The 18,226-nt window shown below is 40.1% G+C and overlaps 1 protein-coding gene and 1 long non-coding RNA gene across 3 annotated transcripts in view; one reads left to right on the top strand and one right to left on the bottom strand.

Moving 5' to 3' along the window:
- Positions 1-9,899: 9,899 nt before the first annotated feature.
- The window catches only part of LOC125485694, a 31,776-nt gene continuing 23,449 nt past the window's right edge, over positions 9,900-18,226 (top strand). The window contains exon 1 of the long non-coding RNA XR_007264400.1: positions 9,900-10,007. This is a non-coding gene — a long non-coding RNA (uncharacterized LOC125485694). The remainder of the gene's footprint in view (positions 10,008-18,226) is intronic.
- On the bottom strand, positions 11,814-16,121 carry LOC109917867 (parvalbumin, thymic CPV3-like). 2 transcript variants are annotated; one of them, XM_020517732.2, is made up of 5 exons: positions 15,986-16,121; positions 14,622-14,689; positions 14,386-14,518; positions 12,343-12,452; positions 11,814-12,070 (listed from the first exon to the last, which is right to left on the bottom strand). In XM_020517732.2, exons 2-5 carry the CDS (start codon positions 14,680-14,682, stop codon positions 12,045-12,047), a joined length of 330 nt encoding a protein of 109 aa, XP_020373321.1. In that variant the 5' UTR covers positions 14,683-14,689; positions 15,986-16,121; the 3' UTR covers positions 11,814-12,044. The 2 variants fall into 2 exon arrangements, with proteins under 2 accessions (XP_020373321.1, XP_020373322.1); XM_020517733.2 differs by having other exon boundaries at positions 14,622-14,692; positions 15,986-16,120.

Raw genomic sequence — 18,226 nt, 5'->3', positions numbered from 1 at the left:
ACTATGTCAGGCAAGATGGCCGATGTAGTGAACAGGGCTGGAAAACTGACACACTTGCCAACCATGTAATTAGTGGGTTCTGACCTCCTCTTTTCTCAAACTCGACAAATCCTGAAAATGCTGTAGTAAAAGCAAGCTGTCTTGTAAGCGCGTAGAAATCAGGACACAGTAAAAAGGACAATAATGGGAATGTACTCAAGAAAATTGCTGGATTGACCTTGGACATGAGGGTATGAGAGAAATTGTTGCTGTGAATGCCTGAATAGGGTAGATCATTACAGGGTAAAATAAAAGTGTGTCACTGTTGGAAAGTGGAAAAATACAAAGAAAGGGCAACTTGAGATGTGATTTCTGAGCTCAGGTAATAGTTTCTGTCACTTATCAGCTGATCTTAATGTGGAAAAAAGACGTCATGGAAAGTCAAAATTGTCCCATGTTCTTCTTGCATCAGATTTTATCTTCCTAACTTGGCAACTCATCAGGTGGTAATGTACTGATTACTGGAGGGCGTCAAATTATTGATTCAATGAAACATGAAATGCCTCCTACAATACAATTGTTTATCTGTCTATCAAACTGTTGTAGCTTCACTGCTTTATCTAATAAACTGGAAGAGAAAAAGCATTGGAGTTTACTCTGTCCAGATTTAAATATCTCTCTTTTTTTTTACCTTGCTTGTTTTCTCTTCCTTCGCTCTCAGAAACAAGCAAAGACAGATGGGTAAAAATCACTTACTCCATCAGATCTTGTTTATTTGTGTGCACAATGTCAAACTCACCCCACCCTGTCACACAATGTCGTGGGGCAGATGGGAAAAACCTGATCAGAAAAGGCAGTTATATTCCAGAACAAAAGGAAGCAGCTATGACTCTAATGCAAAGTCCTAATCAGATTATCCTGCAATTCCCTGCTTGCCATATGTTTCTGAAACATATTTGCTTCTTATATTAATTCCTTTTCACAGTACAGTGATCCCTCCACTTCAAATTCTCCATCTTTCCTTGAATATCTCTGAGATCTGATCAACCATATTTCCATCACTGATTGATTCAAACCAGAGGAATCCTGTACAAGCCTTCATAAGCATAAAGACCTCAGATAAAGTTCTTCTTACCCAATTTTCTCCAGTGGAAATAGTCACAGTCTCTCCAATCTCTGTAGATAACTCTCTGCTGTTTTAAAAAAAGAAAGACTTCCATGACCAGTTGACACCTCAAAGCACCTTACAGTTAATAAAACACTAGTCACTAGTTGGTGTTAAATTAGCTGTGTTGGCTGGACAGTTAGTTCAAGCTGTATGGTGATGCCACTAGTCTGGGTTCACTCCCTATACCAGTTAAGGTTAGAATGAAGGCCCTGCCTTCCAACCTTACCACTAGTCATCTCTTGTGAGTGTGACTATGGCAATTTCTTTAGTCACTAGTGTAATGTAGGAAACATGGCTTAGAGGAGTTTGGAGTGGAAGCTGGAGGGAAGGGTGCCTAAAGTTCAATTCCTAGTCCGGAACTAAGTTAGCTGATCTCAAATGATGACAATCTGGTTGGGGGGGCAGTAGAAATGTAATCCTCAGTGAACTTTGAGAAGGGCTGTCAGGTAAGAAAGTGGTGGTGTCCGGGTCATGTCACTGGAGTAGTAATCCAGAGATGCCGCCCAGAACAGAGGGCTGAGGAAACATTATTCTCTCAGAGGCTTGAGAAACTTTGGAATTCCCTTCCTCAAAAGACAGTGGATGCAGAATCTTTCAATATTCTTAAGGCAGAGGTGGATAGATTTTTGATTATCAAGGTGATAAAAGGTTATTGTGGATATGCAAGAATGTAGAGTTGAGGTTAGTCATGATCTTATTGAAAGGCCAAGAAGGCTTGAAGGGAGAGTGGCCTAGTCTTTTTCCTTGCTCATGTGCTCACAGGTTATGTGGACATGGGTTTGACTGCCACAATGACAAAAGTGAAATATGAATTCAATAAAACCTGGAATTAAAAACTGATCTAATGGTGTTGATTATCATTAAAACCCATCTGATTCACTCATGTTCATTAGGTAAGGGAATCTACTAACTTTAGCTGGTCTGGCCTACATGTTGTCCTAGATCCACAGCAATGTGTTTGACTCTTAACTATCCTGTGAAAAGATCTAGCAAGCAATTCAGTTCAAGAGCACTTGGGATGGACCTTGGCAATGATCAAATATTAAAAAAAATGTGGCCAATCCACTAACAACACTCTTGGTGAAATTTATTATCCATCCCGTGCTGCTGTCATCATAATGTCCATCATACATACAAAGGGAGGGAGGACACAGAAAAAATGTAACATATCAGACATATTTTTGCTCTTGCGTGTCAGCCGTGGCTTAGTAAGTAGCAACCCTATCTTTAAGTCAGAGGTTTATAGGTTTATATCCCACCGTAGCCACATAATTCAGACTGATGCTCCACTGGGTGAGATGTTAAACCGAAGCCTCCTCTACATTCTCAGGTAGATATGTAAAAGATCCAGCAGCATCTGAGGAAGAGTTAGACTCAAATTATTAACTCTGTTTCCCTCTCTACAGATGCTGCCACACCTGCTAAGTATTTCCAGCAATATTTATTTTTATTACTAAATAACGCAATCTGATCATTATCACTTTGGTGTCACTACATGTAAATTGACTGCAGTGTTTTCAATTTCATACCCTACTACTGCACACTTCATCAGTACTTTACTGATTGTAAAATGCTATTGCTGTCCGGAGATTATGAAAGGCAAGGTGCTACAGGAAAGCAAATTTGTGTTGTCTGGAAGTGTTTCCTTCTAAAGTTCAGTGTCAAGATTTGATAACTACTCACTGTTAATATATTTTACTTTGATGGGGGGTATAAGAAAAGTATATTTCAATTTGCCTTCTTAGCTATCTCATTGGCCATGTTCATCATTTCCAATTCAGTAACACAGTTGCCTGAAAAGGCTGATTAGGGCCAATCTTCATCTCATTGATGCAAAGTCATGAGCAAAATGTCTTGATTTGCAACCATACATAAAAACACCCTTTTGACGTGTTGAATTGGATTGCCTCAAGGTTAATGACCACTAATTGGTTCTAAATTTAGAAACCTAATAGATGGGACCTTTTATGAAACCTTTCCCAGAAATCCAAGTACACATTGTCTTTGAACTACCCACTAATTTAGTCGCCTCTGAAAGAATTCCAGTAACTTTGTGAGGCGCAACAAACTGTTTGCAACCACAGTAACACAGGAACAGGAATAGACCATTCAGCCCCTTGAGCCTCTTCTACCATTTAAAGAGATCATGGCTGATCTGTAGCCTAACTCCATATACCTGCCTTTGGCTCTTATCCCTTAATAACTTTGTTTAACAGAAGAATATCTAGCTTAGATTTATAACTAACAACTGATCTCGCATCAACTGCCATTTCTGGCAGACCGTTACAAATCTCTATTCCTAAGTCTAAATCTTTGTATGTAGAAGTGCTTCCTAATGTCTCTCCTAAATGGTCTAGCTTAATTCTCAGACTGTGTCCCCTAGTTACTCTGTTGTTTCGTCTAGGAATCATTCCTCCCAAATATGAGCATTTCTTTCTTGAAGGTGTTGAAAGAATGTGAAATAAGATGAAGTATAATGACTAGAGTTGCACCCAATAAATTATTAGAATATTGCAAACTCTGATAGTAAGTTCCAACAGTCACCTTCATTCCGAAGTATGTTGTGTCTTTGGGTTGCAAACCCTTTGGGAGGCTGTTTCATTCTTCTCACATCCTTCTTATCCAGTAATGGAGCACGTGATGGTAACAATCTGATGAATTGGCAAGTTCTCACAATTAAATCACATGATTTGAAGTGATGTTGGGTTTAATTTCACTATATTGAATCGTTGATTTCTTCCTTGTCTATGCTGAAATATTTTTGAGAAGGTTTGTGTGACCTTTTGTATTAGGAAAGACAATGGTTCGTTGGAGGATTATCCAAAACTCTGCTGCCTATGTCCTAGTTAGCACCCGGTTTTGCACACCCATCACCCTTATGCTCATTGGCCTCCTGGTTCTGCAATGCCTCAGTCTTAAAAATTTTTATCCTTGTGTTCAAATTATCTCCGACGTCAAAACCTCCCTTTCTCTGCAGTCTCACCCATCCTGACAGCTCTTTGCAAACCACCAATTCAGGCCTCTTGCATGCTCCCAGTTTTTATCAGGGTTGTACCTCCTTCAGCTGGCAAGGCCCAAGTTTTGGAATTTCATCCCTCAGCTTCTCTGGTTTTCTACTGCTCTTTAAGATGCTACTTAAAATCTATTTCTGACCAAGCTTTTACTCACCAGAAATATCTTTTCATGTGGCTCAATGTCAAATTTTGACTGATACCCTTTCTGTGAGATGCCTTGGGATATTTTTCAATGTTAAAGACCTGATACAAATACAAGCTGTTGTTGTTATTGGGGTGAAATCAGACACATGCGAATGATTGAGCTCTTTGCTTTCCCCCTGCCAAACCTCAGCAGCTATTTAGCTTCAATCCTGATCAGTTAAATGTCCTTTCCTTGCAGAGTAGTGCTAGAAGATGGACACATTTTCAAATTGTTCAGGACTGGTTAGCACAGCTTCATACCATAAATTCCTGTTATGTTTGGAATGAAGGACATTTAAATTGCCCATTCACAAGGTTCAGCATGGGAGGAAGATCTTCTGTGGCCCTTGGCTCCGTGGGTAGCATCTGCCTTCTGAGTTAAATGGTTCTGAGTTTGAATCCCACTCTAGAGACTTCAGCAGTCTGTCAATTTACTTCAAATACTTCACTGCTCTCCAAAACTCCTTCTCACTGATAGACCCCTCACATATGGTAATTTCTATAAATGAATAGTTATGTACAATTCTGCACTTCCCTCCCTAAGTACCTGTCAATAAAGCACTATAAGATGAAATATATAAAATATTTTGCCGGGATCGTACATGCAGTCCATAAACCTTGTTTGCTCATGTCGCAATTTAAGGGCACATTTTTCTACTTAAATCTACCATCATTTACTGATGTCTTGACATTTCCCATCCAATTTCCTATCCGTTCAAGTGTCAAGAGTGTGGTTGTGGTCTTTGAGCACTGCTCAGGTCTTTGGGGTAATTTTCTGCAGCCTTTCCAAGCTCAACAGCTCAATAACTTGAAGTGAAAGTTTTAAAATCAAGGAGTTGTCAGACAATGAGCCAATGGTTGGAGGCTGGCCAGGATGATGATTCCAGGAGATAGTGAACTGAGGTAAAGTTGTGAGGCATATGACGTTATTGAAGTGGAAATAGGTGACCTTGATGTTGAAGCAAATTTATCAGTTGATGCCATCTTGGATTTTTTTTTAAATTTTGTCAACAGAGTGTTGTCAACACCAATGCAAATTTCCACTTTTGGAGTATCTTGTGACCTTTAACGAGTAGGGAGCTTATTTTGTTAGAGCCTCAGGAGACTGATAACAAATATGCAAACTGTTATTTTTACTGAAGGATTATTGCTCAAATAACTCAAGGAAATTTATTGACATCAGTTGACATTCAATGCCAGTATAATGACTGAGCTTGATCTCTGAGATTGTTTTGTCCCCAGTCCCATGCAATGACATGTATCAAGGGGGTGCAGTCTAGGTGAGACAGTGTCCTTAAGAGCAATGATTAATACAAGAGTAATTGTTTGAGGGTCCAGCTGAAGGGAACTCTGAAATAGAACAGCAGCTGACAGAACATCTCTTGTTACTTTTTAGATGTCCTTAAACTGACCTGCTGGATAAAAGTCAGACAATTGCTGAGAGTTCAACAGATGTGGATGGAAAATTAATCAGTTAACATTAAAAACAACCTGGGTTTATCTCATTGACAAGGACTTTTTCTACACATGCCTTAGCAATCAACCAGCACCCTCTGTGTCATGTCAATAAACAAATTTTGGTTCCAATTTACCAAATTGCCCTGGATTCCATGGCCTCTTAACTTCTTGACTAGGCTCTCATGAGGCACCTTGTCAAAACCTTACTGAAGTTCATGATGTCTACATTAACCTCAATACCCTCATCAACACAGCTTCTCAGAAAATTCAATGAAATTTGTTAGACATGAACACCTCCTGAAAAGCCAAGCTGACTATTCTTGATTAATTCTTGTCTCTCCAAGTGGAGATTGATTCTGACACTCTGAAGTTTTTCCAAAAGTTTGCTTTCCACTGTCATTAGGCTCAATGGCCTGTAAGTCTCTGGTTTGTCCCTACGACCTTTCTTGAACAATAGTACGACATTAGCTGTCTTTCAGTCTCCTGGCACCACTCTTGTGGCCAGAGAGGGTTTGAAAATTAATGTTAGAGCCCCTGTAATCATTTTCCTGCCTCCTACAGCAGCCTGGGATACATCTCATCCAGGCCTGAGGATTTATCCAATTCTAAGCCCACTAAAATCATTAATACCTTCTCCCTGATTTCCATGTCTACATCATCCTTTTCTAATATGAATAGAGGTACAGACTACTTGATTAAAATTTCCCATACAGTTTGCCACTTTGGTCCCTGATGGACCTTCATTTTCCTCTTGCCTTTATTGTATTTCTAAAGTGTCCTTGGATTTTTCTTTATTTTACCTGACAATTTTTTCGTGTCCCCTCTCCATTGTCCTGATTTTGTTTTTCAGTAATGCTCTGTACTTTCTTTATTCTGCTGGGACTTCTGTTGGATTTAGTCCTTGGTATCTACAATAAGTGTCCCTTTTTTTTCCCTTATCCAGTACTGTGGTGGTGAGCAATCTGCCTGAAGTCCTACTGTCCATGTGGAATAGATACCGTTACGTTCCAGCTGATGTTATTACTGGACCTGTCAGATCCCAGGCTGGAGTCAAACTTGATAGATCATAGATTTTTTTATTTAATGAGGTAGCATTTCACTGAAACATAAGCACATGATTCTGTGGATTTGATTTTAACAATAAAACAGAGCTTGAAACACAAAAGAAAAGATAAAATATTATAAACCAAACTATTTGCTTCTGACACAATTTGAACAAATTTGAAACACAGTAAAAAAACAATATTCAATCTATCCCAGCACCATCCCTTTATAGTGCTCAAACACAAGGGAGAGTTTGCTTCTTTATCACATCTATAGGTTTAACTTAATTGTTTCTTTCAATTCCTGGTCTTGAGCGTTTGGTAGTCTCTTCTTTGATACATTACAAAACTGAATTTAGTCTTTTTCAATTTTAAATAATCCTTTCAGGGATCTAATCATCACTTTTGGTCTGGAACTATCAACTAAAACACTTACACTGAGATAACCTATTTCTTAACTGTTCTGTCTTCTGTCTTCAGGAGAAACTGTTTCATACATATCACCTCAACCGCGACTTCTGCAAACTCATCAACAAAAGTTTTCCAAGCTATGGGTTTTATTTTCCCCGAAGCAAATAAAAAAAATTCCTGATCTGACTAAACAGAAAGCATGCTCATGTTCCTCAACATTTATTATATCCACCCTTAAAACTCTCCCAATGCAATTCTCAGGGACTTGTTCTCTCATAATTTTTTTTTAAAAACTGGCTTAAGAAATACTGACAAGTTAATCATTAAATCCCCTTCAAGCATGCAGACCAAAACCAATCATTTAGTTCAAAATCCAAACTTGAAAATAAACTATATCAAGATATATAAAGAAATTACACATTTTACATCACAGTACATCCAGAGGGTTTTTGCCTGTAGTGTTTGAACACTTACTAGGCCTTTTCAGAGGGTAGTTTAAAGTCAACATGTAGCGTCTGCAGTCATGTATAGGTCACATACAGATCAGATATGAATATCAGATTTCTTAAATTGACATTAGGGAGCCAGTTAGGTTTTTAAACAATAGTCTGGTACTTTCTTGAGACTAGCAATTTTGCCCAGTTTTATCAACTAATTGAACTTTAATTCCCCCAAGTGTCATGGTGGAAATTAGACTTCACAGCTCAGGTCTCTGGATTACTAATCTAGTGACATTGCCAACATCCAATCATCCCCTAAAGTTTATAGTCTTCACCAGATCACCAGATTTCAACAACAATGTGACAAATATCTAAAGTGATAACCGGTTCACTTAACTTATGCACAGTAACTGTCAAACCAAAGAGCCAATAAATATAAGACAGTATATTCCCCAATTTTTAAAAATTCATTCATAGGATGAGGGCATCCCTGACTCAGCAGGCATTTATTGTGTATCCCATTGCTTAGAGGGCAGTTAAGAGTCACCACATTGTGGTGTGTCTAGAGTCACATGTAGGCCAGACTAGTAAGGATGGCAGTTTCCTTTGCTAAAGGGGATGAGTGAACTTAATGGGTTTTTCCAGCAATTGAGCATGGTTTCATGGTCATCATTACATTCCTAATTACAGATTTTTTATTGAATTCAAATTCAACCATTTTCTGTGGCAAGATTCTGGATCCCCAGAACATTACCTGGGTTGCTGGATTAACAGTCCAGTGATAATACCACTAGGCCATCACCTCCCCTTTAACAAATAGAAAGTGGTACGTGAGCAAGCAGTTTAACTGATTTCTGGTTTTGAGCTTTCAAGAGTAGGAGGGGTGAACAAATTGTTGAGAGTGGGGAAGATTGCTTTGTCACTCATCAGCTCATGCCATCAGTCATCGGGGCTAAAGCTGGTGGGTTCCGAGTTACAAATTGTCTTCCCTTTGTGAATTGAGTCAAGAATTTCCTAAACAAGCAATGACTTGCCCCCACACCTCCTCCCTCACCCCCATCCCAGGCCCCAAGAAAACTTTCCACATCAAGCAGATGTTCACCTGCACATCTGCTAATGTGGTATACTGCATCCGCTGTACCCATTGTGGCCTCCTCTACATCGGGGAAACTAAGCGGAGGCTTGGTGACCGCTTTGCAGACCACCTACGCTCGGTTCGCAATAAACAACTGCACCTCCCAGTCGCGAACAATTTCAACTCCCCCTCCCATTCCTCAGACGACATGTCCATCCTGGGCCTCCTGCAGTGCCACAACGATGCCACCCGAAGGTTGCAGGAACAGCAACTCATATTCCGCTTGGGAACCCTGCAGCCCAATGGTATCAATGTGGACTTCACAAGCTTCAAAATCTCCCCTCCCCCTACCGCATCCTAAAACCAGCTCAGCTCGTCCCCGCCTCCCTAACCTGTTCTTCCTCCCACCTATCCCCTTCTCCCACGTCAAGCCGCACCCCCATCTCCTACCTACTAACCTCATCCCGCCCCCTTGACCTGTCCGTCCTCCCTGGACTGACCTATCTCCTCCCTACCTCCCCACCTACACTCACCTTTACTGGCTCCATCCCCGCCTCTTCGACCTGTTTGTTTCCTCTCCACCTATCTTCTCCTCTATCCATCTTCTATCCGCCTTCCCCTCTCTCCCTATTTATTTCAGAACCCCCTTCCCCTCCCCCATTTCTGAAGAAGGGTCTAGGCCCGAAACGTCAGCCTCTCTGCTCCTATGATGCTGCTTGGCCTGCTGTGTTCATCCAGCTCTACACCTTGTTATCTCAGATTCTCCAGCATCTGCAGTTCCTACTATCTATGACTTGCTACCAAGTTCCTTTTCTAGAGGATTAATGACAAATGTCCAATTCTTGAGATTTCTGCCATTAGACACAATAGTATAAATGTTCCTCCCCTCATTGTATACTCTAGACACATCAAAGATGTGTCAACAGCTTTATTCTTGAGCTGCTAGCAATTGTCCCTTCTAGTCTGTGTCACTCAATTTCAGTGAATCCTCGTTTTTGTCTCTTTCTGATCCTAATATTTCAGGTGCTAGCAGCCTTTAAAGGAAGGCAAGCTGACAGTCAGACTTCTTTCCACTTGCCCCATGAATTGCTCAATAGTGGAAAATCAATAAATTATTAACAAGGTTCTGAGAATTGGCAACAATGGCGGTTAGAAGCAAGAGATTAGAGAAGGATCACTGATGACGCACATTTTATTCATCTTGTGTACTGGTCTGGAATATGGACGAGAAACTAGGTAAGCCTCCTGCATTCGAGCACATTATTGAAGACTTGAATGAACTGGGATGTTATTGAGACTTAAGAGTTACTGAAGGGAAAATAAGTTTAACACAAAGGAGCAAAATAGGTTTCTTGAAGGTAGTTTTGGCAAAGGAGGCGATGTGTGCATTCCAAACTGGGCTCAGAGGAAAGTATAAAGTTGAGATTTAAGAAGTGCATGTGTAACCTAGGTGCGTTATTGCTTTTTTTTAAATAAATGTGTACATTTATATTGCACCTTTCATAGGCACTGGACATCTACAAACACTTTACAGACAATTAAATACTTTCTAACGTTGTAATGTAGGAAATGCAACAACTAATTTGCAATAGCAAGTTTCCACAAATAGAAATGTATTAATAAAAACTGAAAGAATTGTGGATGCTGTAAATCAAGAACAAAAACAGAAGTTGCTGGAAAAGCTCAGCAGGTCTGGCAGCATCTATGAAGAAAAATCAGAGTTAACGTTTCATGTCCATGAACGTTAGCTCTGTCTTTTCTTCACAGATGCTGCCAGACCTGCTGAGCTTTTCCCGAAATGTGTTAATGATGCATAATACTTATCGGTGATTTTGTTGACTGAGGGATAAACATTAGCCAAGAGAGCAAATTCCTCCGCTCTTCTTTGAATTAATGATTGTGGGAGCTTTTATTTCTGAGAGGGCAGACAAAACTTCATTTGAAACATATTGCTGCAGACAGTCACCAAACACGATTCTCAGAGCAATCTCTGACTCAGGAATGATAGTGCTACTAATCAAGCCACTACTGGTGCTTAAAGAACAGCTATGAAATACATTTACATTACTTCATTTCTAAATAGAGAGTCTAGTCTTAACCACAGTGTTAATTTACTGAGTAAGATTTTATCAGATTAACAAACATTTTAAAGATTTACAATGCAACCTGGATTAAAACATGTAAATTATTCACAATTTTAAGACTGAATTCTCAATCTGCACGATGAAATTCAACTTTGAATTCAGGTTTGTACAATATTCTAATGACACGATGATCAAACATTTAAGTGAAAACAGATAAATACCTTATTTTAATTTACTATTTGAGTGTGACAGTCATTGGCTATTTATGAGCACATTTACACTGTTATATTCTGAGACATGTACAGGGCATAAACAATATGATATGTAACAGCAGGTACCCCATTTTTCTGTTCAGGTGAATGGAAACTTCCAGGAAACTGAAGATCAGCAAATAATCCTATTAATATACTGGCCAACATTCTTTCCTCAGCCAACACACAAAAAAAAAACAAATGATCAGGTCATTCACCTTGTCACGAGGCACTAGCTATGCATTTAGCATAACAACAGCCACTGTACTTTAAATGTAATCTATTGGACACTAGCTGCTTTGTGCCCTCGTGAAGATGTGTAGGTGTTATATAAATGCAATCTCTTTCCTCATTTGATGGAGCTTGGTGAGAAAAGAAATTCAAAGATATTGAAATATAATACAAGCTTCTATATGAAGGATTGGGGAAATGCAGCCAAAAAAATCAAACCTAAGGGACTTTCAAAGAATGCTAGCTTTCCTGCCTTTTGTTGCGAATGGAGTTCCCATCTGCATAAACCTCATCTCTGAAAGAAATACATCATGTAAAAGTTGCATTGCAAAGATTTTAGAATCTGCAGGCTTTTAACATCAGGATTTTACCCACACCACCTCTGAACTGGCAGGGTTTTACTTAATGCAAACTTCTGAACAATCTTGAAACAGATATGTTGCAGACAACAGGCAACAAGAAAAAAAGCATTTGTGTACAAGGCAAAGTTTTTTTTATTGTTTTCAGTCTTCCAAAGACACTACACATTCAGAGCTGGTTAAACCACAAATTACACAACACCAGGTTACATCCGAATGCCTGAAGTGCTTCTAACATCTCTTCATTACAACAGAAATGTGTAATTTATGCTGCACTTGTGCCATTCAAACATGTGCCTTGTTTTTAATGTACCTTTGCACTCAAACGGAAGTGGAGATACTGCTGCTCTATGAGAGTACCAGATCGACAAATTCTGTAAGATAAGATGTTGAGACTTTTATAGTTCTTACATTCAGTGGAAGGCATCAGTTGCTTTAACAAATGCTTCGATACCCCAAAACAATTTTTAAAAAGATTTATAAACATGAATAAAACACTTGAATGGCAGAAACAAAATGATCAAAATGGTTTTTAACTTTTAAAGTTAAGAATTAAAATCCCATCTATGATATAGGTTACAGTTGTTTCTCAGAAGAGTTCAAACATGTTTGAAAGTGATAATTCTTTAAAGATTAATCAACATACCATCAGTACCAAGTCTCCCATCACCATCTTTATCTCCTCCATCCATGAATGTCTTGGTCTCATTGTCATTCAACACTCTGGCTCCAGCAGAGAATCTCTGCAGAAAGTACCTGGAAGAGCAAAACAAGTTAAAGAATGAATCCAATGTTTTCTTCAAAAGGCCATCTGGGAACATAATCTTCACCCCATGAATTCAAATGCACCTGTTATTTAACAGTGCAGTAGAGATTGCTCTCAGGTAACAATGATGTCTGGTCTTATTTCCAAATCCAATTAAAGAATTATTTATTCCTCCATTGTTGGTGCAAATGACTACTGAAGATAATTGTTGCATTGTGTCTCAGAAAATATTGCAACATGCATTAGCTAATGATATTTTTAATGATTAAAACTAGAAAATTAAAAACATTAATTTAAAAAAAATTAAAAATCTAGAATTCCTTTGTGGAATGATCACAACATTCAAGATTCTATCCAGTCACAAAGCCAAGCAATACTATTACTGGAATTAGTTTGGATGATGAACTATTCTTTAGCTGGAGAGCAGATAGAATGTGGAAGTTGAGGTGAATTGAGGTGACTAGCATAGATGCATTTAAGGAGCGGCTAAACACATGAGGGAGAAAGGAATAGAAGATTATGTTGATACGATGAGATGTAATTTCATTGAGGGAGGAGCAGGAGCTTTGTGGGGAACATAAACACTGCTCTGGTCCAGCTGTGTCAAATGGATTGTTTCTGTTCTATGTACATAAATTCCTAGGCTCAATGATGTCCTAATAATTGGATCCAAGATATATCCAATTCTGTACGCAGAACAATATGACATAATTTCACACAGATGAGGAAAATCTCAGGCCTGTTCTGACTTAAGTGATATCTGCCTAGCTTGTAATGATGGCTGTCCAAATGAGTTTGGATTCTTCAGGCAAGGGAAGTGGGGAAATTAGTGAATGAGCTAAGATATGTTGCTGTCCAGAGAAAGGACAGAGAACACTGCAGAGAAAGGGCTTTTACTGTTATATGTAGAATTATACTCCAGTGGTTATTTACCTTCCTGGCAAGAAAATAATATAAATAGTGGAAGTTGTCTTAATAATGTGTTACTTATGAAAGTGCTGAGAAGTCACTTGCTCAAGTGTTCGATAGTTTATTTAAAAAAGTAACATAGAGGAGTATGGCAATAAAGTGAGGGGGTGACCATTTACGCAGAATCTGTTCACAACCTCAGGCTATATCAAAAGGCACACCATCCAATTAATTACTTTTATAATGTAACAGCTAATGTATGAACAAGGTCTTGCAACAACAAGGTCATAAGCAGGTAGTGGTGTTGGCTGAGGGATTAACATTGGTGAAGAAACTGGGGAGAACTTTTCTTCCAATGGTGCCAAAAGATCTTTTCCATCCACCTTTGGAGGTGGATCTTCATTTAAACTGTGTCCCAATTGTTGGGATCTCTGGCAGTGCAGCACTCTCTCTCAGTCCCACTTTGGACTACCAGCCTGGGTCATGTGTCCACGTGTCTGGAGTGGGCTCCAACCCATGATCCTTTATCATGGAAGAAGTGAGAGTGCTGCCCAGTGAGCCACAGTTGACACCGCGGAATAGCGACAATTGTATGTTTTGTATCTCCATGTGTATTTCTTTTCCCTCGTTTGGAAATAGTGGGAGGGTGTTGGAAGGAATGGCAGGCTGATTATCAACCTGTTTGAAACATATTATGAGGGCTTCTTCTCTGCTGGGTAAGTCTTTGTGTGGGACCTGATCCAGATTTTTTACACTACCTAGCCAGCCTCAAAGGCTCGGGAAGGGTTCTTGTGGGGCAGTGGTAGTGCCACCACCTCTGAGTCAGGAGGTCCACGCTCAGGTCCCACCTGCTTCAGAGGCGAGTAATAACACACATGTACATGTTAATTAGAAAATATCCCAAAACTTCTTGAATAGCAAACTATTACCCCACCCCCCCATTAAAGATTAAATCGGAATTCGCCATGATTTAAAATCCAAGTAAAAAGGGAACCCAAGCTGGTTATATCTTACTTTAATTCATCTTCTTCGATGAACCCACTGTCATCATCATCAATAGCTCGGAAAACTTTCCTGATGTCTTCAGCGGATTTTTTAGATAGACCGCAGGTCATAAAGAATTTTTTGCAGTCGAAGGAGTTATTGGCTGTGGAAAAGACAGGGAATGTATGTATCAAACACGACCTCTTTCTACCTCTGATCAAAACTGAACGATGCTGATATACAAGAAGCAAACAGGGATACATTACCTTGGCATTCCTTTAATGCGGTGGAAATGTCAGCAACAGACAGAACGTCAGTGATTTCCATTGTGAAACTGCTGGGAAATGAAACATAGCAGGGGGTTGAGGGGGATTCTGAGAGTGAGGTGTCCTACTCTTTCATTGCTCACACTCAGTGTCTGCTATCCAGCCACACTCTTGTACACTCTCCCTCTCTCATTACCTACCTCCTTTCTAACTTGTCTCTGTAACACGCCGTCACTTTTTCGACAGCTACTCGCATACCCTTTCACCATCTCTCTGTCAGTTTCTATTCTCTCCCCCTTTCGCTTTCACACTCTCTCCTCCCCTCACACATTCCCTCCCTCACAAACTCGCTTTCTTTCACACACTTCCATTCTCACGTACACATATTCTCACCTGTTTCTCTTTCACACACTCTTTCACGCACACACAGACACACCATCACTCTCTCACGATTCCTCTCTCGCTCATAATATACAGTAGCGTCGGAATACTGGAACTCCAGACATCAATGTAATCAAGCAGGCCAGGCAGCATCTGGAGGAAAGGAGCAGGCGACGTTTCGGGTATAACCCTTCTCCAGGACTGCTCCTTTCCTCCAGATGCTGCCTGGCTTGCTGTGTTTTTCCAGCCTCCTGTTTGTCTACCTTATTCCAGCATCTGCAGTTTTTGTTTTGGTCTCTAATCAATGTAATGATTCAGGTTGAAGATTGAAACTATCGTTATCCGCAAGTGATCTTCCCATCGCCTTACTTCTTCTGTACAACGATTTCAGATGAGCTTGTAGTATTTCCGATGTGCACTCACCTTTGCTGACTGCGCGACATTCACCGCCGCACTGCACTGGGATACTCCACTATTGCCTGCGCTGCTTCTTTCAAGGAGCTAACTAATTAGGTCCACAACTTCCCTTTCCCCATAGCCCTGTATGTTTCCCCATACATACATTATATCCACATCATATCGATATTCTCGGCTAAAACGTGAACCATCATTACCCCAAGTTACAATGCTTGCCCCTGACAGTTTGGGAACTTTACAGCGGGGGAACTTCACAGCGGGGGAACTTCTTCCAGATGTTCACACAGTCCGTCATGTGGAGACTGTTGACTCCAGCTCATCAATTTAAATAAAAAGTCCCAGGATCCGACCCTCAAACTCAATCCAAATACACTGGGGAAACTTAACCGTTACATCTCCACAACTTCCCAAAGCGATCGCACACATCTCATTACTAGAGCGCCGCCAAATAAAAAAAACAGCTACTCAATGAATTTCAAGCAACTTCCAATTCATTCCTCAACTGTGTTTGAGAATCGATCTGTTGTGGAAATGAAGAAGAGTAAAACCCCTTCAGAAAGTCTCACCTCTCAGGGATCTCTGGGCCTTGCACCAGATGGGAGCGAAGTACCTTCTCTGCGTGAGTTCGAGTGGGAGACCTGCTTTATATGCAGTCCATTAAGGTGACTCTTTACTGTACTTGGGTTGTGTCGCATGGATCAGATGGACGAGTTTCACCTGCTATTGAATTTCCGAACCAGCTAATGAACTGGTTCTATTTATATCCCCAGCATACCTGATACATTTCAAAAGACACTGTTATGTGTAATGTGTGTTTTGTTGGGCTCTTACTTTGCACAACAAATAACTTTGTAGTTGCATGATTTGAAGTAACATTTTCTTTTTAAAAAAATGACTTCTAGCGTTTGCTGTAAACTGTAGTCCAGTCTCGGTTTTCCAAAGCCCCGCGCAAGTAATTAATCTCTCCCTTTCCTCCTTCAGGCAATCCAACAGTTCATTTTGTTTTACCTGAGATATTAGCTTGGCGGAACGTGAGAACAGTGTTTGCTCCATTAATGCCAATCGAGTGACTACAGAGCAAGACTTTTCACCTTCCAGACCAGGGTAGTTGTTAGTAGTGGGATCTGTTTATCTTATTCTCTCATGGGCTGCGAGTATCGCTGCCAGTACCAATGTTTGTTTTCCATCCTTCATTGAACTCAATAGCTTGCTACACATCATTTCAAAGGGCTGTTAAGAATCAACCACATTGCTGTGGGTCCGGAGTTACATGCAGGTCAGATCGGGTAAAGATGGCAGATTTCCTTCTCTAAAGTCTTAGAACAGTAGTTTCATGACACCATTACTGAGACTAACTTTCAATTCCAACATTTTATAATTGATTAAATCTACAGCAGTCCTGGTGGTAATTTGAACCCCCGTCCCCAGACCACTGGCCTGGACCTTTGGCTTAATAATCCAGTGATGTTATTACCATGCCACTGCAACCTGCAAACCAGCTGACAGGCATTGTAGTAGAAAATTGAAAGGTTGGGTCAAAAATTCAGACTTGGCTAGAAGAGGATGTACTATACTGTGGCCCAATCTTTGATTGCCCTGTTCAGGAAGACTGAGGATGTTACATTCCAGCTTGGTTTCCAATTATTTTTTCTAAACTTCTTTCACAGAATTGGGTGTCACTGGCTAGACCATCATTAAATGCCCCCATTCCTAACTGTCCATGAGAAAATTCCAGTGAGCAAAATTCTGGTGAGCTGTTGTCCTGAAATACTGTATATCCTTGGGATGTAGATACAAACGAAAGTGCTGTTAAGAAGGGAGTTTCAGGATTTTGATCAGTGGCAATCAAGTAAAATAAAAATGACAATTTTTATGAGATAAAGTGCAGCAAGCATATTCCAATCCTACATCACCCTCAAAGAGTGACTGAGAATTTAATTGCATAATAAGTAAAGACACCACATGGCTCTCAGAACTGCTGTCTCATTCATTATGATCTTCTTCATCTCCACTTCTCCACCCACTCTTCACATTCCTTGATTCCCTATAATCTGTCTCAGTCTTAAATATATTCAATGAAAGAGCATCCAAACCCTATGGGTATACAAATTTTCAAAGATTCATAACCATAAATTTTCAGATTCATAAGTGAAGAAATTTCTCCTCATTTCAGTCCCACAGGATTGACCAGTTATCTCGAGTCTGTGCTCCTATATTCTGGATTTAACAGCCATGGGAAACAATGTTTCAGTATTTACCCAATCAAGTCCCTTCAGAATCTTGTTTGTTTCAATGACATGACCTCCATTCTTCTAAACTCCATCAAATATTGGCCCAATTCAGTCATCTTGTCATCTTGGAACAACCTTCACATCCCAGATACCAATCGCAACCACATTTGCTGTACAACTTGATCTCTGAGGCTAATTAATCTCTTTACATTTATGTCTGATTTTATATATACACCAATATAGCCTATAGTTATGCTCAAGCCAAACATCAAATCTGACAAATATAAGGGATAGTAGGAACTGCAGATGCTGGAGAATCCGAGACAACAAGGTGCAGGGCTGGATGAACACAGCAGGCCAAGCAGCATCACAGGAGCAGAGAGGCTGACGTTTCGGGCCTAGACCCTTCATCAGAAAAGGGGGAGGTGAAGGGGGTTTTGAAATAAATAGGGAGAGAGTGGGAGGCGGATAGAAGAGGGATAGAGGAGAGGATAGGTGGAGAGGAAACAAACAGGTCGAAGAGGCGGGAATGGAGCCAGTAAAGGTGAGTGTAGGTAGGGAGTTAGGAAGGGGATA

The sequence above is a fragment of the Rhincodon typus genome, chromosome 21 (assembly GCF_021869965.1).
Source record: "Rhincodon typus isolate 14 chromosome 21, sRhiTyp1.1, whole genome shotgun sequence".
NCBI lineage: Eukaryota > Metazoa > Chordata > Chondrichthyes > Orectolobiformes > Rhincodontidae > Rhincodon > Rhincodon typus.
The sequence above is the reverse complement of the archived record's forward strand: the minus strand, read 5'-3'. Positions and strand labels throughout refer to the sequence as shown.